Source organism: Panthera leo, chromosome B1, assembly GCF_018350215.1.
Source record: "Panthera leo isolate Ple1 chromosome B1, P.leo_Ple1_pat1.1, whole genome shotgun sequence".
Lineage (NCBI taxonomy): Eukaryota > Metazoa > Chordata > Mammalia > Carnivora > Felidae > Panthera > Panthera leo.
Genome location: NC_056682.1, coordinates 204818372 through 204844008, shown reverse-complemented (window position 1 = coordinate 204844008; position 25637 = coordinate 204818372). Strand labels below are relative to the sequence as shown.

Here is a 25637-nt window from a genome sequence, read left to right as displayed (position 1 = left end):
TACATGGTTGGGAAAGGGAGGAGGAGTATTCTTTTTCTAATCCTTGTGGATGTTCTTTTTCAGACTCCATTAAAATTCGACAAACAATGGTTTCTTAAAGGTTAACTGGAGAAAAAGCAAGTGCATGTAAAACAGGTGAAGACCTATTAAGGTCTGCACCTGAGTTAGCAATTACCTGGTTGAGAAGTTCTGGGTCTGTGTAAGAGATAGTTGGGGGAGCTGGGTGAACTGTATGTGGAGCTTTCTGTACTATTTTTGCAACTTGTGAGATTTAGACTATTTTAAAATAAAAGTTATTTTATAAAAGCAAAGATTGCAGTGCCTGGGTGGCTCAGTCAGTTAAGCGTCCAATTCTCGGTTTCGGCTCAGGTCGTTCGTGATCTCATGGTTTTGTGAATTCAAGCCCCGCATCAGGCTCCATGCTTACAGTGCAGAACCTGCTTGGGACTCTCTGTCTCCCTCTTTCTCCACTCCTCCCCCACTTGCACTGTCTCTGTCTCTCAAAATAAATAAACTTACAAAAATTAAAGATTAGTTGCAATGTGGAATCTGAAACTGTGTCAGTGAAATTCTCTGCTCCAGTTTATTAAAATTCACTGATCAGGGGCACCTGGGTGGCTCAGTTGTTTAAGCATCTGACTTTGGCTCAGGTCATGATCTCATGGTTTGTGAGTTTGAGTCCCCCCACGTCGGGCTCTGTGCTGACAGCTCAGAGCCTGGACCCTGCTTCAGATTCTGTGTGCCTTTCTCTCTCTGCCCCTCCCCACTCATGCTCTGTCTCTGTCTCTCTCGCATGCTCTCAAAAATAAGTGAACATTAAAGAAAAAAATTTTTTAAAGAAACATCTTGGGGCACCTGGGTTGGCGCAGTCGGTTGAGCGACCGACTTTGGCTCAGGTCATGATCTCACTGTTTGTGGGTTCGAGCCCCACATCGGGCTCTGTGCTGACAGCTAGGAGCCTGGAACCTGCTTCAGATTCTGTCTCCCTGTTTCTGTGCCCCTCCCCCACTCACACTCTGTCTCTCTCTCTCTCTCTCTCTCTCAAATATAAATAAATGTTAAAAAAAAGAGAGAGACCTCTTCACACAGCGAAAGCTCACAATGGCAGATACAAGTTTTCCAACTCATGCATTTTAACTTACATAATGATTTGATATTTGTATATATTCCAAGATGGTCAACTCAATCAATCTAGTTAACATCCATCACCACACAGAATTACAATTTTTTTCTTGTGATAAGAGCTCTTAAGATCTACTCTCATAGCAACTTTAAAATATATAATATCTAGGGGCGCCTGGGTGGCTCAGTCAAGTGTCCGACTTCAGCTCAGGTCACGATCTCGCAGTTCGTGGGTTCAAGCCCCACATCAGGCTCTGTGCTGACAGCTCAGAACCCGGAGCCTGCTTTGGATTCTGTGTCTGCCTCTCTCTCTGCCCCTCCCCTGCTCACGCTCTATCTCTCTCTCAAAAATAAACATTTTAAAAAATTAAATATATCTTAAACTATAATCATCATGCTGCACATTATATCCCCAGGATTTATTTTATAACTGAAAGTTTATACCTCTTGACCCCCTTCATCCACCCCCATTCCCCGCCTCTAGCAACCCCCAATTCGTTTTCTGTATCTATGAGCTTTGGTTTTGTTTGTTTGTTTGGGATCCCATATATAAGAGAGATCATACAGGATTTGTCTCTCTCTGAGTTATTTCACTTAGCATAATGCCCTCAAGATCCATCTATGTTGTCGCATATGGCAATAGTGTGTGTGTGTGTGTGTGTGTGTGTGTACAATATATGCCATGTTTTCTTTATCCATTCATCCATCAATGGGCACTTAGTTTGTCTTCATATCTTGGCTATTGTAAATAATGCTGCTATGAATCTGGAGGTACAGGTATCTTTTTGAGTTAGTGTTTTTATTTCCCTCAGATAAATACTCAGAAGTGCAATTGTTGGATTATATGGTTGTTCTATTTTTAGTTTTTTGAGGAACCTCCATATTGTTTCCATAGCGGCCACACCAATTTACATTCCCACCAACAATGCACAAGGGCTGCTTTTCTCCACATCCTCATGAACGCCTTTGTTATTTCTTGTCCTTTTAAATAATTTTTTAATGTTTATTTTTTTGAGAGAGAGAAAGAGAGACAGCATGAGCAGGAGAGGGGCAGAGAGCAAGGGAGACACAGAATCTGAAGCAGGCTCCAGGCTCAGAGCTGTCAGCACAGAGCCCAACGTGGGGCTCAAACCCACAAACAGAGGGATCGTGACCTGAACCGAAGTCAGTTGCTTAACTGACTGAGCCACCCAGGTGCCCCTATTTCTTGTCCTTTTGATGGGAGAGTGTTTCTTAATGTACAGATACTTAATATTTAATTTACAAATATTTTAAGATTTTTTTTATCACTTTCTAAAAATTTTTTTTCTAGTTACAGGTCATTTCCCACTTAATAATCCATTCTGAAAATCCATTGTTTCATGCTAAAACAGTAACTGGGGATCTATTTTCCATTATTTTAAACAGAAAACCATGAGGATGCAATTCATATCATACTCAAGCCCCCAATCAGTTTCCTAAAATGTAGCTACATATAGCAAAGTGTCTACATTTGCTATCATGTTAAGATACAAGATGCTTAAAATTGGTTCCTGGCCGGGGCGCCTGGGTGGCTCGGTCGGTTAAGCGTCTGACTTCGGCTCAGGTCATGATCTCACGGTCCGTGAGTTCGAGCCCCGCATTGGGCTCTGTGCTGACAGCTCAGAGCCTGGAGCCTGTTTCAGATTCTGTGTCTCCCTCTCTCTCTGCTCCTCCCCTGTTCATGCTCTGTCTCTCTCTGTCTCAAAAATAAATAAACGTTAAAAAAAAATTTTTTTTTTTTTAAAAATTGGTTCCTGGCCATCAAATAGTTAATATGGTTATGAACAACAGTTGCTCTGTGTCTTTTCTCCTAGATTTTAAAAATAGAAACTCAAAATCATTTTAAGCCTTTTTACCTCTCCAAAATAAACATTTAAAGCTATAAATTTCTCTGTAAGGTTTATTTTCACTGTATTTACAAAATTTCATATGCTGCATTTTTATTATAATCCAGTTTGAAATATTTCCTGCTTCACTTTTTGGCCTAGTAGTTGGTCCATCTTGATTCCATGTGCAATAGGAAAAGAAGAAAAACTGTAGTTTCAGCAATCATTTAGTGTGATATCTTATACCTGTTGACTAGGTCAAAGTAGTTGTCAGCCAGACCTTCTACATCCTTACTGGTTTGTCTACTTATTCTTTCAATTACTGAGAGGATAGCTACAATTTCTAACTATGATTGTGGATCTATGTGTTTCTCTCTTAGATCTGTTAGTTTTTGCTTCATGTATTTTGCATTTCTATGCAATAATAATGAGGTAGCAAAAAAGATACATTAAGAAAACAGTTCCATTTCCAACTGCACACAAAAAAGTTAAACACCGGGGCGCCTGGGTGGCTTGGTCGGTTGAGCGTCCGACTTCGGCTCAGGTCATGATCTCACGGTCGGTGAGTTCGAGCCCCACATCGGGCTCTGTGCTGACAGCTCAGAGCCTGGAGCCTGTTTCAGATTCTGTGTCTCCCTCTCTCTCTGCTCCTCCCCTGTTCATGCTCTGTCTCTCTCTGTCTCAAAAATAAATAAACGTTAAAAAAAATTTTTTTTTAAAGTTAAACACCTACAAGTAAATTTAGCAAGGGAGGTGAAAGACCTGTACTCTAAGAATTGTAAGACATTGATAAAAGAAAGTAAAAACACAAATGAAAAGATATACCATGCTCATGGATCAAAATAATACTGTCAAAATGTTCATATTATCTGTCCCCAAAAATCTACATATTTAATGCAATTCCTATCAAAATATCAATTGCATTTTTCACAATACTAGAACAAATAATCCTCACATGTGTATAGAACCACAAAGGACCTCAAACAGCCAAAGCATTTTAAGAAAGACCAAAGCTGACATATCACAATCCCAGATTGCCAGATACATTACAAATTTATAATAATCAAAAGAGTATGGTACTGGCACAGAAACAGACACATAGATCAATGGAACAGGCTAGAGAACCCAGAAATAAACTCAAGCTTATATGGTCAATCTATCACAAATGAGGCAAGAATATACAATGGGGAAAAGACAGTCTCTTAATAGATGGAATTGGGAAAACCGGACAGCTACATGCAAAAGAATGACATGGGACCACTTCCATACACCATACACAAAAATAAACCCAAAATGGATTTAAAACCTGATTATGAGACCTAAAACCATAAAATTCCCAGATGAAAACATTGACAGTAATTTATCAACTGTAGCAACGTTTTCTCTGGTTATGTCTTCTCAGGCAAAAGAAACAAAAGCAAAAATAAATTGTAGGGACTGCACCAAACTAAAGCATTTTGCATAGCAAAGTAAACCATCAACAAACAAAAAGGCAAGCTACTGAATGGGAAAAGATATTTACAAATGATATATCTGATAAAGGATCAACATCCAAAAGGTATAAAGAATCATACAACTCAATCCAAAAAAAGAAAAAAAAGGTTTTAAAATGGGCAGTGGGCTTGAACAGATGTTTTTGCAAAACACAAATACAGATGGCCAACAGACACGTGAGAAGATGTTCAACATCGCTAATCATCAGGGAAATGCAAATCAAAACCACAGTGAGATATTGCCTCACACCAGTCACAATGGCTAAAATCAAAAACACAAGAAATAAGTGTTGGCGAGGATGTGGAGAAAAGGGAGTTCTCATGCACTAGTGGTGGGATTGATAATTGATGCAACCACTGTGGAAAATATGGGGTTTCCTCAAAAAATTAAAAACAAATACTGTATGATCCAGTAATTCCACTACAGGGTATTACACAACAAAAACAAAAAACTAATTCAAAAAGATATATGCACCCCTATGTTTATTGCAGTTTATTTGCAATAGCCCAGATATGGAAGCAACCTAAATGTCCGTTGATAGATGAATGGATAAAGAAGATGTGGTATACACCTCATGCTAGTCAGAGTGGCTAAAATGAGCAAAACAGGAGACTATAGAGGCTGGAGAGGATGTGGAGAAACGGGAACCCTCTTGCACTGTTGGTGGGAATGCAAACTGGTGCAGCCACTCTGGAAAACAGTGTGGAAGTTCCTCAAAAAATTAAAAATAGATCTACCCTATGACCCGGCAATAGCTCTGCTAGGAATTTACTCAAGGGATACAGGAGTGCTGACGCATAGGGGCACTTGTACCCCAATGTTTATAGCAGCACTGTCAACAATATCTAAATTATGGAAAGAGCCTAAATGTCCATCAACTGACAAATGGATAAAGAAATCGTGGTTTATATACACAATGGAATACTACTTGGCAATGAGAAAGAATGAAATATGGCCTTTTGTAGCAACGTGGATGGAACTGGAGAGTGTTATGCTAAGTGAAATAAGTCATACAGAGAAAGACAGATACCATATGTTTTCACTCTTATGTGGATCCTGAGAAACTTAACAGAAGACCATGGGGGAGGGGAAGGGGAAAAAAAGGTTAGAGAGGGAGGGAGCCAAACCATAAGAGACTCTTAAAAACTGAGAGCAAACTGAAGGTTGACGGGGGGGTAGGGGAGAGGGGAAAGTGGGTGATTGGCATTGAGGAGGGCACCTGTTGGGATGAGCACTGGGTGTTGTATGGAAACCAATTTGACAATAAATTTCATATTAATAAAAAAAAAGATGTGGTATATATACACAATGAAATATTATTCAGACATAAAAAGAATGAAATTCTGTTATTTATGGCCTACGGGTTACTAAGTGAAGTAAGCTAGACAAAGAAAGACAAATACCATATGACTTCATATGCAGAATCTAAAAAACAAAACAACAAAAACAGAAACAGACTCATAAATACAGAGAACAAATTGGAGGTTGTCAGGGTGGGGGAGGGGCTGGTGTAGGGGTGTGTCAAATAAGTGAAGGAGATTAAGAGTACAAACTCCCAGTTATAAAATAAAGAGGTCAAGGGGATGAAAAGTACAGCATAGGGAATATAGTCAATATAATAACATCCAGTGACAGATGGTGATACTTACTGTTAACATTACATAATTATTAATTGTTGAATCACTATCTTGTACATGTAAAACTAATGTAACGTATGTCAACTATACTTCAATAAGAAAAATTTTTAAATAACTTTTATTTTTTTAATAAATTTTTAAAATGTTTATTTACTTTTGACAGAGAACAAGCAGGGGAGGGACAGAGAGAGAGGGAGACACAGAATCTGAGGCAGGGTCTGACACAGGCTCTGAGCTGTCAGCACAGAGCCTGACGTGGGACTCAAACCCACAAACCGTGAGATCATGACCTGAGTCGAAGTCGGAGGCTTAACCGACTGAGCCACACAGGCGCCCCTAAAAATTTTAAATGACTTTTGAACCTGTTATTAGACATGTATACATTGATATTTGTTATATCTTCCTGATATATTTACTTTATATCATTATGAAATATACCTCTTTATCTCTGGTAATACTCTGTCTTAAAGTCTATTTTATCTGATATTAATACTGCCACTCCAACTTTCTTTTGATTAGTGTTTGCATATAACTTCTCCTCCATTTTGATTTCAATCTACTGTGTTTGTATTAAAAATGTATCGAAGGCTCTTATAAACGCAAAACTTAGGTCCTGCTCTTCTATCCAGTCTAACAATCTCTGCCTTTTAATTTGGAATATTTAGGCCATTTACATTGAATGTAGTTATTTGTAGGTTGGATGTAGAGCTGTAAGTTCTCTATTTGTTTTCCTTTTTGTCACTGTTATTCTATTTCTTTCTTGCCTTTGAATTAATTTAATAGTTTTTAGTAGTACATTTTATCTTCACCATTGTCTTTTATTTTTTAAAAAATGACTGGCACTATCTTTTAGAATAGTTCTGAGTGTACAGAAAAATTCATTGGAAAGTGCAGGGAGTTCTCATATTACACTCCCCCACACATAGTTTCCTCTATTAACATCTTCCAGTAGTGAGGTACACTTGTTATAATTGGTGAGCCAATGTTGATACATTATTATTAGCTAAAGTCTACAGTTTACATTAGGGTTCACTCTTTGTCTTGAATATTTTATTAGTTCTGAGAAATGTGTAATGACATGAATCCACCATTATATCATTTATCATTATATAGAATAATTTTACTGCCCTAAAAATCCACTGTGCTCCGCACATTCTTCCCTCTCTCCCCAAAACCCTGGAAACCACTGATCTTTTTACTGTCTCCATAGTTTTCCTTTTCCAGAATGTCACACAATTGGAATAATACAGTTTGTAGCCTTTACAGACTGGCTTCTTTCACTTAGCAATATGCATTTAAAGTTTCTCCATATCTTCTCATGGTTTAGCTCATTTCTTTTTAGTGCTGAATAATACTCCATTGTCTGGAGGCACCAGTTTCTTTATCCATTCGCCTACTGAAAGCACTCTTGGTTGCTTCCAAGTTTTGGCAATTATGAATAAAGCTGCTATAAACATCTGTAACTGGCCAGTGTCACTTCGCGAGAATTCAGCTCCACTTCCTGCCATGAAGATCTTGGGACACAGTGTGCAGCTACATGCAGGGATCTGAGAGGAGCAGGGTGAGATCCCTAATATTGGTTGTGCAGAGACCCACAGAGCCCATGTCAGGAGAGGGTGAGGACCCGGGAAGGGAGGCCTATATGAAAAGAAATCCTGGATTACTTGGCATGTTTGGACACATGAACATCATGTTTTCATTTTTGTCAAAAGCTGGGGATGAGTTGGCCACAGGTTCATGGAAAACGTCAGTTGTTAATTTCAAGGAAAACAAGAAAGATAATGAGGTCATGGAACACTGTATACTTCACCAGTGGATGATGTTTATGATCTTAATAAAGTAGAATACTGATTTTGGGGAAAAAAAAAATCCAGAACTATTGGCATTGTGAAGAGAAAAGGTCATGCGTTGAGTTGGGAGTTCCAGGAGTCTATCCCAAAGTTCAGTAATAAGAAGTCAGTAATCACACCCAAAATGGAAATAATCAGAATAACAGTGTACTCATTGTTTCCCATAAATACAGAAGCATATTACCAAAGAAAGGGCTGCTTATGGGGGTGGAAATACAGAGTAGGAGGGCAAAACGATAGTAAAACTGACTGAAATGATGCATTATTAGTTTGATTTAACATTGAAATATAGATGAGTGTAATTTACCACAGTAACAGATTAATCGAGAAAATAAATGACTATGATGATGAGAGAAAAGCACTGATGGAATTCAATACCAATTTATACAAAACTAAACTAAAAATAGAAGAAAACATGCTTAAAATATTAAAAGATATCTACCAAGAGCCCAGACAAGCCCCATACTTAATGACTTCAGTCCTGTCATCCCCACCTCTATTCAAGTTTGTGTTGGAGATCTTAGAAAGAACACTTGGGTGGTGGGGGGCGCCTGGGAGGCTCAGGTGGTTAAGCATCGGGCTCTTGATTTTGGCTCAGGTCATGTTTTCACAGTCATGAGATTGAACCCTACATCAGGCTCTGTGCTGACAGCATGGAGCCTGCTTGGGATTCTCTCTGTCTCTCTCTCTGTCTTTCTCTCTCTCTCTCCACCCCTCCCCCAATAAACAACAAAAAGCTTCTTTCTAAAAAAAGAAAAGAAAAGAAAAGAAAGAAAAAGAAAGAAAGAAAGAAAAGAGAGAGAGAGAGAGAGAGGTGGGGGGAAGAGGAGGGAGGGAGAGGGAGGGGAGAGGAGAGGGGACACTCGGGCCAGAAAACATGGCAGAGGGTTTGGAGAACAAGAAACAAAACCATCAATAATCACAGATGATATTGGAAATAGGTTATTAGAACTGAAAAGAAATGTTTGCAATGTTGCTGGGTACAAAATCTGTATACAAGATCAGTAATAGTCTTTAAACCAAACAAGTAGATAACATAGTTTTCAAAAAGACAGCATTGACAATAACCACAAAACTTGAAATGCATCTCAGGGAAAATCTGACACAAGTCATGCAAGGTATTTACAGACAAAAATATGGAGATTTATTGACAAACATATAGGAAGACCCAAACAAGTGAAGAGAGAGACTTACTCAAGGATGGATGAAGGGGCTCACAATTGTTGGGGTGGCATTCACCCAGATTAACATGAAAATCCAGTGTGGTTTCGTTCCGCACCCCAGCAAGGCTCTGCATGCCAAGCGACAGTCTCATCTAATATGCATGTAGAAAGGGCCAAGAACAACGCAGAAGAAGGCACTGAACAATCAGTACAGACACCTCTCTAGTAAGAGTGGAAATGCAAGTGAGGACACGGAGACGCCATTTCCCAACAAAAAAGGAGAAGACAAAGCGAAAGGGTGCTGAGATGGGGACCTGGGGCCGTGTGCTGCTGGGGGCTATAACTCTCTGAACCCCCATCTCCACACCACACGGTGCAATCACACATGGGTGTGGGACCTACGGAAACAGGAAGACAGGTAAAGCATTTTCCTTGCCCTGTGGACTATGAAAGTGAGAAAGGACATGATCCAGGGGTGACTTACTGCCATTTGTCCGCACAGTGGAATCAGTGGGACACAATGTGTCAGAGGAAATATGCCGCAGGCACAGGGAGAACCACAGATCAATCTCAGACACATAATGCTGAGTGCAAGAAAGCATATTACGGGAAGATCAAATATAGTATGATACCATCATGTACAGTTTAAAAGCATGCAAAAACAATACTGTATCCTGTGCGTGGACACACACTTTTGTGGTAGAAGGACAAAAATATGGCAATGGTCCGTAACCAGCTTGAGTGAAGTGTGGCCAGAAAGACGAGGCGGAGGCTCTGGCTGCTCCTGTAATACATTACGGTTAATAGATGTTACCTGTATATATTTAAGAGTAAAAGAGAAATGTGGACCAAACATGGGAAACAACACTTTAAAATCTTAAAATTTGGGGTTTTAGTTTGACGTTTCCTAGCAGCGCACACTGAATCTCAATGCTGATACGTGTGTGTTCTTTATATGCAACGCTTTGTGTCTAACATTTTCCTCAATCAAAATAAAAGAAGCATGCGAGAGGCTGCTCTAAGACTCTCCACACGCAGCTACTGGGCATTTGGAATGCAGCTGGTCCAAACTGAGATGTGCTCTATGTATAAAATACATACAGATTTCTGTACTTAGCGTGGAAAAAAAAAAAAAGAATGTAAAATCTCTTTGCCCTCCAGTTCTCCCAAGAGCAAGCACAGGCACTTGAATCAGGGTGAGTGGCAGTTAGGGAGTGTGGGGCACCCTCTGGAACCCCCAGCATCTGGCCCAGCTGACAGTTGTTGAATGAAACACTGAATGAGGTGAGTTAGCAGAGTGCTGAGTTGAAGAGCTCGGAGGTGGGTGTGTACAGGGCATGTAGGACAGGATTCCGGGGGTGGGTGATGGGAGTCACTCAGCCAAGAAGGGGAAGATGTGAAATTTGTGGCAAAGGCTGAGTTCAGGGTCCTCAGGGACCCGGAAGAGGGACGTGAGCAGGTGGCTGGTTATAAGCACCCAGGGGTCAGAAGGGACATGGAGATTGTCACACTACCCACCCTGTGCCTGGGTTTACAAAACTCCCACAAATGCTGCTTAGAAACAGAAAATTGGTCCTGCCTTGCGGCTGGACTGAGTTCAGATGGCAGTTCTCACGCCGGCTCTAACCTGGGCACAGAACCGAGTTCCCCAAGTCTCAGCTTTCCCACCTGTAAAGCCATCGTTTTCAAGATTAAAGGAGGCAGTGAAACCAAAGTGCCTGGCCCATGCCAAGCACTCCATACAAATTAGCCATCGATCAGGCGGTGCCCAGGCCGCCGACAAAGATGATGGTGTGTGCCCAGGTAAAGTTTGAAAATATCCAAAAACAATACTGTATAGTGTGCATGGACGGACCCTTGGAATCCCGGGGGCTGGCCTGCAGTCTTTATAAATGCTTGTTGGTTGGGCAAGTGAGGACAAGACGTCCGGCAGCTGGCGGGGGCCTTCTTTCCCCCAGCCTCAGGCTGGACTGGGTCGGAAGAGGTGAGGGAGGCGGCAAGTGGCGGGCAGAGCTCATGCTGGGAGTGGCTCCACCGTGGAGAACCAAAGTAACGCACTTAGGGAAAAATAACCTGAGTTACACCAAATAGGCAAGAGGGACCCTCAGGGGCACGCCCCCGGGGACAAGAAGGGGGAATACAGAGCAGACGCTGTCCTGCAGGGGAATCAAGGGAGGTCTCAGCAAAGGTGATGTCCCAGCTGAGCCAGGACAAGAGGACACAGGGTTGGGGGACAGGGGACGGGCACTCTTACAGAGGCTGGGAGGTGAGAGAGCAGGCAGAAAGAAAGCTCCTAAGATGAACAAGATGGAGGCTGACCCAATGTCCTGCAAATGCCCTGGGGTAGAGGGGCCTACAGGGATTCCTGCCAGAGGGAGAAGGTCACCTTCAGAATAGCCTGGGATCCTGAGGCCTTTGTTTCCCAGAAGGACTGGCAGCCCCTCCCCACCTCCCAGGCACTGAAGCCACTCCTGCCCCAACCCTACACGGAGAAGAGAATGACATATGCCAGTCTGGATTTGCAAAATAATTCAGTTACTGTGGCTGTTACCTCAAAATATTTGCAAATAAACCAAATATAACTTATTTTCAGAAAGCATTTCCCCTTGGGCAATTAATTTTAATGTTTCTGCTTTTTTTAGAATATTCATCTGGAAGATCTATTCAGCTCCCTAAATACCCGTGGTCTGATGAGGGCTCCAACGGCTTTATTCCCCAGCAGCACGTCCCAGGGAGGGAGTGCCTGTCCTCTGAGGTCCTGAGCAGCTAGACCCGCACAGAAAGGCTTGAAGGCTTCCTGCAGAAAAGAATGAGCAAACCACAAACCTGAAATGAGCTCTGCACTGAGTTCAAGATTTGTCCCCCAAAATTCTGGTCCACACAGAGCGTGGCCTTATTTGCAGATCATGCTGGATTAGAGTGGGCCCTAAAGCCAATGAGAATGTCTTTGTAAGACACAGAGAAGGGCACCCAGAGACAGAGGAGAGGGCTGCACGAAGGCAGAAGCAGAGATTGGAATGATGAGTCTCTAAGCCCAGGAGCACCAAGGAACACCAGTATCCACCAGAGGCCGGGAGAAAGGTCTGGAATCGATTAGTCCTCAGAGCATCCAGGAGGAAGCAACCCTTCCAACACCTTGATCTCAGACTATGAGAGAATAAATATTTGCTGTTTGAAGCCACCCAATTTGTGGTACTTTGTGACGAAAGCCACAGGAAACGAATTTGAGCCCCAGGTACCTGAGGTGGTCCAGGCCCCCACTACCAGCCCCACACTTTGCTCCAGAGACACACCCTCCTTCCTCAGCCAGTCAGCACCACAGCTGGTTCTGCTGTCCCTCTGCACACCCAGGATCTGATGTTTGCCACACTATTCATTCAAAGGGCCCTACCAGATAGAAGCCCCCCGTCAGACTGTCCCCAGGCCCTGGTGGCTCACAGAGAAGGCTGCGGGGTCAGGCTGGGCTGGGTCCATGAGATTTTGCTTCCCTTCGGGAACAGGGCAGTTCTTGAAGGCCAGTTTCTTAGTGGGACAGCACAGTCTGTCCCGCATTTTGGGGAAATGTTGCTTCAGGAGTAGAGGCGAAGAAAGAAATCAGGCTGGTGGTTTAGGAATAGGGTAAGGACCACAGCAGGTGCACAAGGTCAAAGCTGGGGCCTGAGTGTTGGGGAGATGGGCAGGTGAGGTGGGGCACCCCTCCAGCAGCCGGGGACGCCTCTGTCCACCCGCTTACCTGTTCTGCACATTCCTGGTAGACCTGGCCACACTCAGGCACAGTCTTCAGGGCCAGGACAAGAGCCATGCAGAGACAAGGCATAAAGGATCGTTGGCACGTTTAAAGGAGTGTGTTGTGCTTTCACACAGATTTTATTGACCCTAAAGCGGCAAGACATATTATTGGCATTCTGTTGAGGATAGATGGCAGATGAAAAGGCAAATCAGAGATCAGGGCTTCTCCAGGTGAAATTCTCATGTGTAAATCGATTCCCCTCAAAACATGGAGATTTTAAGAAAACTATTAGAAACACGGCTCTGTGGTAGGAACCATCAGGCTTTCTCCTGCCACCCCAGGAAGTCCTTGGAGAATTCAGATTGGGGACGTGACAATATATGAATACTATTTTCCTAGGTTAATTTTTTCCCATTTTGTTGGTGTTTTGTTACTGTGTTAAAGAGTGGCAAATTAAACAGATATTGGATCATCTGGAAAGTAAACCAGTTGACATTAGGCTGTGGCCTCTGTCTCATATAAAAAACAGGTACACAGATACATAAAGTTGGTACATATCTTTATGCCAGAATTCATTTTTCTTATGGTCTCTATCATTTATTAATGTTCTTTCTTGATGAGAAAGCAGTGATTTGAGGGTAATAATAACCTCGAGGGCCCCATGGGACAGCGTGGCATGTAGGCAGCCCTTGCTCAGCGGGGGAGTAGACCTCCAGGTGACCCAAAGAGGTCAGCACCAACCAAGCCGTGGCAGTGTCGGCACAACACGGACCCACCTAGGCACCTAGGAGGTCAGCCTGCCCCACAGCACTTGCACGGATGCCAGAGCACCTCTGATGTGGCTTGCTGTGCTGTGCAGGCATCCAGGTAAGGGGTCACCCCGCTATCTTCCCCCGGCACGTGACAGAGTGTGCAGGCCTGCGCGAATCTCTGCACCCGCCAGGTACCCTCCACGGCATGCCGACCGCGTGCATACCCTCTACGCTGCAAGGGGACGCGCCAGTCTACAGTCGGGCCCCTCCAACTCAGACAGATTCGACCCGGACACCCCGGGCAGGGCTGCTGGCCTGGCCCTCAGACACTTCTCATGAGGCACTATATGTGTGTGTGCTTGCGTGCGTGTGTGTATGTCCCACACAGTGTGTGTGTGCATGTGCAGACATATACACGTGGAACGTGTGGGCACTTATTCCTACACATGCATGCATGTGCATTTGTCCTTGTGTGCACGTATGTTCACTCGTGTGCGCCTGTAATTGTGTGTGCATTCACGCACCCGCACGTGTGTGTGTGTGTGTGTGTGCATGTTCAAGGCTTCTGCCTGAACTGTGTCCTGACACCAGCCAGGAGTAAAATCTTTATCACCAGCAGCTTGATCTTCATCACAAACACTATCTGACTGGTTTTTAAAATTAAATGATTAATTGACTTTCAGTCAAAACTTCAGTTGCATGGTTCAGATTTGTGTTGCCAAGGGCAGAACACCCCCTCTGACCAAAGAGAGTCCTGTAAACCCAGATGCCTGAAACCCTGGGAGGGCCTGTTTAGCAATCTAAGAAAACATGCCTTGTTTGGTGGCTACCCCCTGTGTTATCTTAGTTAAATTATTCCCTTAAAAGTAAACAATCTTTATGTTTAAAATAATAACTTACAAACTCAGCATTAAGTCATGTAACAATGCTAAAATGTGTTTAGTTTAATTCCGGTACTTTGTCATAATCATAAACTCTTGATCTGGCCTCCACCAGGCCAAGCGTTCGTTACTTATTATTCTGAGAAGCAGAGTAAGACCCATTTTAGGAAAGTTCCAGGAACTGGCACTATTTTCTAGAGCACAAAGAATCCATTTTAAACAACTAAAACTTATGGGAAGTAGAATGGACGTGAATAAGAAGTGAGGGCCGCGAGGCGGAGCCCCGCAGGGGCAGGAGTGGTCCCGAGGAAGTCACTCCTAACTGGAAGGAGGTTCAGTAGCTTCCTAATTCTCCACTCATTTCCCTGAGTACTGATCTTTGGAACAATGTGAGTTTGGGGAGACTTGATTTTATTTCCTCTCATAAACTCTAAAAAATAAAACCCTGGTATCCCACATCATTATATCAGCCTCAATAAAGTGGAGTTGACAATATCCGTGGAGTTAGACACACTTGCATCTTTAAAAATCTCATCTAGTCCGTTGGGCATGTAGAAGTTTGCCAGGGGAAAAGCAGCTGCCTGCACACCCCAGATGTTCCCTGCTGCCCTGGCCAGATGACCACCCAGATGGCATGATGCTCCTGTCGGGCTCCTGTGCCGGCCCCACCCACCTCACCCCCTTCTGCCTTCTGTTCCATCTCAAGAAATGTCTGAAAGTTGAGAGAGGTCACTGATTTGGATTGCAAATTTGAAAGATTCATAAGGCATATGACATTTTAAGCTGTACAAACCATGTAAGATGAAACACTTCAGAAAACAAGAAAGGTACTGGGAGGTCTGACGTCTTGTGTCCATGCTGCCCACGTGTTTGCTCTGCTGGGGTGGTCCTTGCCCGGCGGCCTTCTGCAGGAACCCACCGTGTGCCCGTCTATCCAGTGCACAGTGGCCTAGCCACCTCCACTGGGTGAGCTCTGGGTGGTCAGCCCTGCAGCTGCCTATGAGATATCTGCTCCGGGAGTGGAGAGCAGCCCTGCTCAGGAAGCAGGAAACCCCTGGCAATTCCTTCTTGATTTGACTTAGGTAGGTGGGGAAAAGTATCTTAAAAGCCACTTTTGCTGCCACTTATCACATTTCCTGCTTAGGTTGATGACCATCGGGCTGGTGGTACCAGGGCAGGTGATGGGCCAGGCTGCGAGGACCAGCGGTGGGACTAGTTGAGCCATGCCCTCAGCCTGGCTGAATCCCGAGGCTGAATATGGACCAGTATCTGAAGAGGCCTGTGGTTCAGAACCTACTAACTTGGCTGTGAATCATCCTCTTTCCTCAGGCAGCATCAACATAACAAGGAGATCTCCATGTTACACGGCAAGGATCAGGTGCTGACCGGCGACAGGTCCCCTCCGCTCCTCTGCATGGAAGCCGGGCCTCCTGTCTCCAGCAGCCTCCACTGCAGCTGGGCAGCCCCGCCAGGTCCAAGCTGGGGTGGGGGCCCTGATTGTCTAAGTACAGGAGACTGTGGCTTTGGGCAAGGAACGTGGAGCTGAGGAGAGGTCTTATCCCAGAGCCGGCACCTGGAAACTCCACCTCCATCCCTAACTCCGGCTACTTTCCCACAATCAGAAGTGAACCCCTTTACGCTGCAAAGGCATTACACATTATTTGTTCATTATCACCTAAAGTGTGGTGCTCACCCCTGGCAGAGCACTGGGTGTGTCCCTACCTCCTTTGGCTCGGGGCACACACTATTCAGGTCAGGGTGGGGCCATTCCGCTCTTCCGCTACACTATTCTGCTCCAAGCACCTTAAGAATCATCGGCACACCTCCCCGGCGCCACAATCCCAGCACGTGGGGTTGTGCTACCTTTTGCCCGAGACTCTGAGCCTGCTTGGCTCCCAGCCAGGCCACCAGACTGGATGGAAGCGTATTTTGCCGTCACCGAGAATACATTTCATATTGTGCGGGTAAGCATCCTAAGGATTTAAAAGTATGACCTTCACATCAGTTAAGGCTATTTAAGGGGTGTATTTTAAATGAAATGCTATAATATGCAAAAATTACCAGATCACTGAATTAATCAACAGGAAAATAATCTTTGCCAGAAAAAAAACTATGACTGTGATTTTCCAAAATAGGATTGGATTGTTCATATATACTAACCAAAAATAAGCTCAGCTTTGCAGTAGAAACCCCACCGCCAATTTCCAAAAAAAGAAACGTTTGGGACCTGGTACACACACAGGGGAAGTTAACTGCAGGAAGAGGTTGGATGGAGGCAACCGCCCAGCAGAAAACTCCAACTCAGCGTTTGTCTGACCAGATCCAACCACTGGCCCCAAAGTGGGTTGTGTGTCGACACCCTCTAACTCCAATTTGATGAATATCTCCAATAACATAGCAATTAATTTAATAAAGGAACTAACCAATTTTAAATTGCAATAAATTTACCAAACATTTTCACTGTTTATGGAGAGCTTTACAGTAAGAAAGTATCAACAAAAGCAGGCACATCCGTGTACAAAGTGTCGCTTGTTGGGTGCGTTTTCACTTCTGCCATTCTGCTCCTTCTGTCCTCTCGGCGAGGGTTCTTCCTCCCGCGAAATCACCCTCTCTTTCTGAGCTCTCACCCTGGACCGGACTTTGCCAAAGAGAAGTGCGATGGGGGCGAGGCAGCCCCGAAACATTTATTGTAAACTTTAAAACGGAATCCGGATACGAACAGACACAGAAAAGAAGAGAAACCTCCCAGACACAGAAATGGTAATACTGGAGGCCCAGTCTCTCGGCGAGGGGCCCTCAGCGACGCGAGGCCAGTCCGCCCCTGAAGGTGCATCTCCGCGGCATGTCCACGGCAGGCCTGGTCCTCGCTCGCGGGCGGCGGGCGGTGGTCGGCCGGGGAGGCCCGCGCCGGCTGGCGCGCGGTCCGTCCGTCCGTCCGTCCTTCCGGGGAGGGCCCCGGGGCTCAGCAGGCCCGGCTCGGCTCCCAGGGGCGCGCGGCCTCGCAGGGCTGCCGGCAGCAGTAGGGGTAGGAGGCGTTGAGGTCGGGGTCCGAGGGCGCGTACCCCGGCAGCTCCACCGACGGGTGCCCTCCGCAGCACACCTCCACACCCGCCTCGTCGAGCGCGTGGAAGACGCCCACGTTGATGTAGGAGACTGCGTGGTGCGCCCCGAAGCCAGCGCAGTCCCCCGGGGCGGCCACGTCCGAGTCCTCCGGGGACAGGATGGAAGCGTCGCTCGGCCGCGGCTGCAGCCGCCGACCGCGCCGGCCCCGCCGGCCCCGCCGCGCCCGGGAGGCTGGCGGCTGCGCGCGGAGCCCGGGGCCGCCGCGGGGCCGCGCCAGGGCCCGGGCCGCCCTCCGCCGGCCGCGCCGGCCGCGCCGCGCCTGCGACGCGCGGTAGTTCTTGACGAGCAGGAGGCTGAGCAGGCCCAGCAGGCACTCGAGCGAGTTGAAGACGGTGGAGAGCACCAGGCCGCGCTGGTAGTCCTTGAGCTGGCGGCACTTGGCCGACGTGGCGCTGTCCAGGGTGCTGCGGGCGCGCGGCGCGCCGGGGGCCGGGCCGGGGGCGGCGGCGGCGGCGGCGGCGGGGCCGGGGGCCGACGCGCGCGGGGGCAGGCAGTAGTGGGAGTACTTGCGCTCCACGAGGGACACGGTGTCGCCGTCGATCACGGCGCCCGCGAAGGCGCTGAGGACCCCGAGCATGAAGACGAGGACGCCGAGCAGCAGCAGGTTCTGGCTGCTCCCCGGCCCCGAGGGCCCGGCCGCGGCCCCCGGCTCTCCCGGCGCGGCCTCGGGAGCCCCCGCCGCGGCCGCGGGGACCCCGAGCCCCGAGCCCGGGCCCGACCCCGCGAGCGGCGCGTCCCGGGGCCCGCAGCAGAGCAGGGCGGCGCCGAGCAGCGAAAGGCCGGCGGCCAGCAGCAGCCCCGAGTAGAAGGCGCCGGCGGCCGCCCCCAGCCGGAACGGCTCCCCGCGCAGCTCCGAGCCCAGCGAGAAGCACTTGAGGCCGACGGCGGCGGCGCTGAGCGCGCAGGCGAGCAGGAGGCAGGAGGAGAGCGCGGCGCAGGCCCCGCGGACGCTCCACTTCATCCTCCGCGCCCGAGCCGGCCCGCACCCCGCGCGCCCGCCGCCGCCGCCGCCCGCCGCCGCCCCCGCCGCCTGCGCCTCCTCCCGGCGCCGCGCGGCCGGACCGCCGGCCTCCTCCTCATCCTCCCGCGTCCTCCCGGGCCCGCGCCGCCGGCGCCGGAGTCCGCATCCTCCGCCTCCCGCCGCCGCCGCCGCCGCCGCCGCCGCCGCCGCCGCCGCCGCGGCCCCGCGCCGGGAACCGATGCGGCGCGGAGGACCGCAGGGCGCGCGCGCCCCCTCCCCAGCCCGCGGCGCCCCTCCCTGGACGCTCCACTCCCCCCACCCCACCCGCCGCCCCGTGCGCCCGGCCCAGGCGCCGCCTTCCCCCGCCCCCCTCTCCACCCTCAACCCCCGCAGCCCCTAGGACTCCCCTCTGCCGCCTCCCCAAGGAGAAGTGACCCCCCTCCTCCCTCGCGCCTCTCCGCCTGCCTCCCACTCTCCCGGCCGCTCTGGGAACACTACCCCCCACCCCCACCCCAAGTCTTTCTACCCCGGACTCCTCTAGGGGCCCACTCCCCAGTACCTCCCACCTCTCGGGCCCCTAAGGCTGCGCTTCTCCCGCGACCGGGCTCCACGCCCACCACCGGCCTACCAGCGGCCTGGAAGCCTGAGGAAGTTGGCTTGGGGTGCAGGGAGAGGGGGAAGAAGGGAGCCCGGGTGCTGGTGGGGTAGGAGGGAGAGCCTGGGTGCAGAAGGGGAGGGGGCCAGTCTGCGGGACAGGGGAGGGAGGAGGACAGAGGAAGGGAGAGAGTCCAGGTGGGGAGGAGAGGGGAGAAGGGAGCCCAGGGAAGGGGTGAGCCTGGGTGCTGGGGGTGGGGGTGGGCGGGGGGGGGGGTGGGTGCGGGGAGTCTGGATGCCAGGAAAGGGTGGGCGAAGGAGATCAGGTGCTGCTGGGACGCTCCAGCGCACCCTGGAAATCGCCCGCTGCTGTGCGTGGGGGTGGGGGTGGGGGGAGGCGGGGAGGTGGTAGGGATGCTGCCCAACTGGAGGTGAAGCCTTGGACGTTAGTCTAAAAAAGCCCTGCTCCGGGATCATGCAGGAATTTCACCAGGGCTCGGGTGAGTGTGAGTTAATTTCATCAGAAGGCGGTTCACGGCCTGAGTGCCACGGTTGGGGGGAGGGGGCGGTAAACCGCCTCTTTCTGACCACCGGACCTCAAGGTGGGTGAAAGGAAGGCGTGGGGTGTGCGGGGCGAGGGGGGTGGCCTTCCCCCAGGCCTCTCCGGGCCCTGCATCCTCTTGCTGAAAGGCGATCTGGGATGGGACGTCTCTGGAAGGCCCTCTGAGGTCCCACCGGGCCGAGCGGCTGGGCCTGCGCCCGTGGTTCCTTCCACACCGTCTCCGCTGCTGCAGCAGCGAGGCCGGGGGAGCAGATGACTCACTCTGCCGGCTAATTGCAGCGTTAAATAACTTCGCGTTGCATCCAGAAGCAGGCGTGGCTGCAGCTAGGGGAAGAGCTGGGGGAGGGGGCGGGGAAGGCAGGGGTGCTCTGGAACACACCTCTGTTCCTGCCACCTACTCAGCAAGTTCTGGCCTGCGGAGACACCCCCCCCCCCCCCCCCCCCCGAGCTCCCAGCTTCGTACCCCTTCCTGCACAGAGTGCCTGTCCATCGGCGCCTGGTGAGCACAAGACCCCAGCGGCTCCTTGCGTCTGCGGAAGGCCGCACCCACATTCGCAGGGGTCCCTCGCCCACACCTCACGGACACCATCTGCCCAGTAACTGTGATATGAACCCCCCTTCCTGCGGCTCTCTGGACATCTGCGTGGGACTGACTCGAACCGCAGTAGCTGCGAGGAGAGGAGCGCGTTGCGCTGTATTTTTAGCAGGGAGTGCAGATTTTAGAACATCAGCTGAACCTCCTCGTTCCGTCCTCCTCCTCTGGCAGGGTGCCTTGCCAGAAAAGCGGGGATAGTGAACCTTCTTTCACATTCATGGCGTATAGGTTTGAAAAGGACAGTGTGTAAATCAGCTTGTATAATAATCGTGGCACCCACGCGCGTGAGCGGAGTTGCCATGAGCTCACTTCCAATGATTATTCCGGTTTCCAGGGAGACGAGGTTTGCAGCCACCTCCGTGGAGAAGCATGGAGCAGCCCCTGCATTCCCCTCACACGCCGCTGTGGCCAGACTGATGAGGCTCTGGGGGCAAAAGTGAACTGATGTTGGCTGGTCCTCAGCTCTCCCTCATCCTGGGAAGGAGGCCCCAGTCAGCCTAGGCCCAGCGGGGAGCGGGGAGGGGCCTTGCTGGAAGGCGCTGTGTGTGGCAGCTACCACTGGGCCAGAGGCTTAGGATTTGTTTTGAGATCTAGCCTTCCGTCTCCTCCAGTTCCCCTTCACGCCCCCGCCCCGCCATCAGCCCTTCACTAGACACGTCCATCCCCCTGACCACCTTCCTGTTCCTTACACTCATCCTGCCTCTTCCTGCCACAGGGCCTTTGCATATGATGCTCGGTCTTTCTGTTGTATGTTCCCTTGCCACATCCTCACCTGGCTTCTGCCTTCTCATTTCTTACATCTTAGCTTCACCCCACTAACTTTTGTTGGGTGCCTGATGTCCTCCAAACACGAGAGTGTTTGGGTTTTCTTATTCAGTCCTTGCAACAAACCCTGAGTCAGGCAGCCCTGTCATTCTCGCAGAGGCTTTCCATGAGTACGTCAGTGACTTCTGGAGCCAGGGTTCACCCAGGCTCTGTGCACCACCTCCCTACACCTTCACCTCTGTCCTCCCCACTGCCTCTCTGCCCCCACCACCCTGCCCCCCACTGACTCCCTGTCCTCCCCCTTCATTACTCCCCTCCCTGCCTCCCCTTCTTCTGGTGACCCCCCCCCCCACCTCCCTGCCTCCAGCCCCTGGCAGACGGTCCCCCATGACAGGTAGGATCTCCTGGTGGTCTAAATGTCTGCCTTCCCCATCAGATTAGGAACTCAGTGCAGGCAGGGCTCATGTTCAACTTGTCCCCAGCTCCTCCCCATCAGGGTTCAGTCCTGCCCTGGTTGTGGGGAATGAGAGAGTAAGTGAGTAAGTGAATGGGTGGGTGGGTCGTCAGCTGCTAACCTTGGGTTGCTCTGTCCTGTGACAAAATCTAAATGTCTGCTTGGTTCTGCTCACTAGGAGAACCGGCCAGGCCAACAGGCAGAAGAGGTGCCCACCTATGTGTTCAGGTAGGGGAAGGCCAGAAGGGAGGAGGGAGCTGGCAGCAGGAGGAAAGGCAGAGACCTGAGGAGGGAGCTTGGAACTCTTGGAACTCCTGGAACTTCCAGAGAAGTTGGGGGCAGAGAGCAGGGGACCTGTCAGGAAGGGTACTGAGCTGTGCCAATTTGGGACTCATCCTGAGGGTGGGGAGACCCTAGAAGGGCAGGAGGATGCTGTGGCGTGTGTTTTGGAAGGAACCCTTCCAGGCGAAGACTGGGCTGAGGAGATGAAGGCACGCAGGGGTGGTGGGAGTGTTTGGGGTGCAGGCGGAAGGGTCCAGCTCCCATCATGGTGCCCATCACATGTACTGCAATCTTCCCGATTTGCTGTTTGGCACTCAGCATATAGTCACCTGTCTTCCCGTCTGTCTACAGGGAGGAGGGACAGCCGTCTGAGGTCCCTGTTCTACGGAGGTGCCTTTTAGGGTGACCCAGTACCAGTCCCTCTCTCACAGGGAGGGCCTCTGCACCTGACGTGGCTTCTGACACCTGTAACCAGGAGCGTGAATTGAAATGACCCGTGCATATTTTGAATGGTCTTTTTTTGTTGTCTGCTTATCTATTTTTGAGAGACAGAGAGCAAGTGGAGGAAGGACAGAGGTGGGGGGTGGGAGGGACAGAGGATCCAAAGCCTGCTCTGTGCTGACAGCACAGAGCCCGATGTGGGGATTGGGCTCAAGAACCGTGAGATCGTGACTTGAACGGAAGTTGGACGCTTGACCAAGTGACCCATGCACATTTCGAAAGCTGATTCTGTTGCTTTCCGGTGGAATCCTTTCCTCGTTCCCTTGCCAGAATCACCTGTAAAGCCCCTTCCCTCCCAGCCACGTAGCATAGCCAGAGGGGCCCCCTCGAGGGGGCAGCCATGGTCCACGGTGGGGTGATTTGGGAGGCTCAGAGGTCGGGCAGGGAGTCCACTCTGGAAAGAAGCACCACCCCAGTGAGCAATGGCTTTAGACAGGTTGTTGGGGAAGGAAGAGTGACTTTAATCATCACAGAGCCCACCATGGGCCACATACTTCCACAGACTGGTGTAGCATCTCCACGTGGGACACATCACTGCCTGATTCTAAAGACGGGGAAGCAGAGCCCGGAGATGATGACTCCAACTGCCTTGTGTGTTTTTCTGATTACAACAGTAATCATGTATCAGGTGAAGAGTATTTTCTCTATCACCTTTAAATTTCATTCTAATGTTTATGTATTTATTAGCATTTGAAATCCAGTCTCCTAGAGTATCGACTTCAGTTAATTTGGCTGATTCCAATGACTTCTTTCTAATTTGTTTATCATTTAAGTTTTCAGTATTTTTTTAAAAAACTTTAATGTTTATTTATTTCTGAGAAACAGAGAGAGACAGAGCACAAGCAGGGGAGGGGCAGAGAGAGAGGGAGACACAGAATCTGAAGCAGGCTGCAGGCTCCGAGCTGTCAGCACAGAGCCCGACGCGGGGCTCAAACTCACAAACTGCGAGATCATGACCTGAGCCGAAGTCGGACACTTAACTAACTGAGCCACCCAGGCACCCCCAAGTTTTCAGTAGTTTTACCCTGTATCTTCTTAACTGGCTAAACACTCAGATTTTTCTTTTATTATTAATTCTCAGCCCCCTTTTTTCCAGGAACAATGTATACTGGTCTTCACTTATGGGTGCGTCGTGTGCAGTCATGTGCCCACTCTGCATAGGTGATGGTTAATCTAAAGAGCCCACTCTCACAAAGCCAGAGCCAGTGAGTTGTGGGAGACACAGGAATGCACTTTCATGTTATTTAAATGCTTTTATCCTGTGCAGTATAATAGATCCACAGAGAAATCCATAAACTAGCACGTAGCAGCTTAGTGACTTCTAAATGAGCATCCATATACTTGCCACCGAGTCAAGGAACGGTGTTTCAGGACTCGAGTACATAGTATGCCTCTCCCCAGTCACTGCCTTCCCCCCAGAAAGGTCCTGCTCGCTTCATTTGAAACCATTTCCTTGCCTTTATTTATTCTTTTAGCGCCTAGCATGCAACCCTAAACACTTTAGTCTGGCATTGTGTGTCTTTTGAGTTTCATATAATGGAATCATAGAACATAATTGGTATATATCTGTCTTCTTTCATCCAGCTTGATGTCTGTGAAATTTATCCCTGTTGTTTTATGTGTCTGTAGTTCATTCCCTTTTGTTGCTAGATACTACGCCATTAAAAGAATATGCCGCAATTTATTTATCTATTTTACTGCTGATGAACATTTGATTGTCTATAGCTTGGGGACAGTGTGAATAAAGCTGCTGTGAACTTTCTTATGTGTGTGCACTGATGCACTTTGGTGTGCATTTTGTTGGACCATGAGTCATATATATGTTCAGATTCTTGTGCCCTTTTTCACTGAGATACAATTTACATGCAGTAGCAATCAATCAACAATTTTAAGTGTACAATTCCATGAATTTAGACAACTGCACACAGTGTGTAAGTCACCACCACAGTCACGACGTGGGGCCAGTCCAGCTCCCCCCGAAGCACCTCCTGTCACTCTAGCTCCCGTGCACCTGCACATCTGCGTTCTGTGCTATAGTTTTAGGGTAAAATGTCATATACCTGGAGTCATAAAAGACATATTCTTTTGTGCCTGGATTCTTGCCTCTGGTATAATGCTTTGTTTTTATCCATTTATTCATATTGCTGAGCAGAATTCCGCCAAAATTTGTTCACCCATTCACAAAATGGAGGACATTACAGTTCTTTTTCCATTTGGAGCTGTTATGAGTAAAGCTGCTATTAACATTCACGTACAAGTCTTTTGTGAGCGTGTGTTTTCATTTCTGTTGCATACATACCTAGGAGTGGGATTGCTAGGTTGTATAGTGAGTTTGTATTTAACTTCATAAGAAACTGACAGACTTTTCCGGAGCGGCTGTGACATTTGACATTCCCCACAGCCGTGTATGAGAGTTCCATACCCTCACCAGAGCCTGATGTTGTCACTGTCTTCTTAACAATGGTGACCATGCTGCTGGGTCTGCAGTGGTACCTCACTGGAGTTGTAATTTTTTTTTTTTTTATTATTTAATATATGAAATTTACTGTCAAATTGGTTTCCATACAACACCCAGTGCTCATCCCAAAAGGTGCCCTCCTCAATACCCATCACCCACCCTGCCCTCCCTCCCACCCCCCATCAACCCTCAGTTTGTTCTCAGTTTTTAACAGTCTCTAATGCTTTGGCTCTCACTGGAGTTGTAATTTGCATTATCCTGATGACCAATGATGCTGAGCCTCTAATATTTCTTCTTTGGTGAGGTGTCTGCTCCCATGAGCTCCTAAGAGGTTAATAACTTATGGCATTTCGTTTATCTTCTGTACTAAAATATCTTTCTGATTCTTTTGCCAGTTTTTAAAAGTTGGTCTGTTTTCATTTAGTTGCGATGTAAGAGCTCTTTGTGTATTCCAGACACAAGTTCTTTACCAGATACTTGTGCAAATATCCTCCCTGTCGTGGACTCGACTTTTAATCTGCTCGTCAGTATCTTGTAAAAAGCAAAACCTTTCCATTTGATGGAGTCTAATTTATTACCTTTTTCTTTTATGAGTTTTATCTAGGAAATGTTTGCCAAAACCGATGTCACAAATATTTTATGTCTTTCAACTGTTCTATAGTTTCAAAACATACATGTTTTCCATACATGGAATGGTCCACTTTGAGCTAATTTTTGTGTGGCCTGGGGTGATAGTAGAGGCTTTTACTCTTGTGTGTGATGTCCAATTGCTGCAGCACCATTGCTGGGAATACTCACCTTCCCCATTGGGCTACCTGGCACCTGTGCTGAAAGTCATTTGTCTGTAACACTGTGGGTCCATCTCC

At 48.4% G+C, this 25637-nt stretch overlaps 2 protein-coding genes across 2 annotated transcripts in view; one reads left to right on the top strand and one right to left on the bottom strand.

Moving 5' to 3' along the window:
* PIGG (phosphatidylinositol glycan anchor biosynthesis class G) overlaps positions 1-12336 on the top strand; it is a 56075-nt gene extending 43739 nt beyond the window's left edge. The window contains exon 11 of the mRNA XM_042937188.1: positions 11756-12336. Within this exon, the coding sequence (XP_042793122.1) occupies positions 11756-11789 (34 nt within the window). The 3' untranslated portion in view covers positions 11790-12336. The remainder of the gene's footprint in view (positions 1-11755) is intronic.
* A 5102-nt stretch (positions 12337-17438) lies between these two features.
* TMEM271 (transmembrane protein 271) lies at positions 17439-18560 on the bottom strand. The gene has a single exon (XM_042934096.1). The coding sequence runs from the start codon at positions 18558-18560 to the stop codon at positions 17439-17441; it is 1122 nt and encodes a 373-aa protein (XP_042790030.1).
* Positions 18561-25637: the final 7077 nt, after the last annotated feature.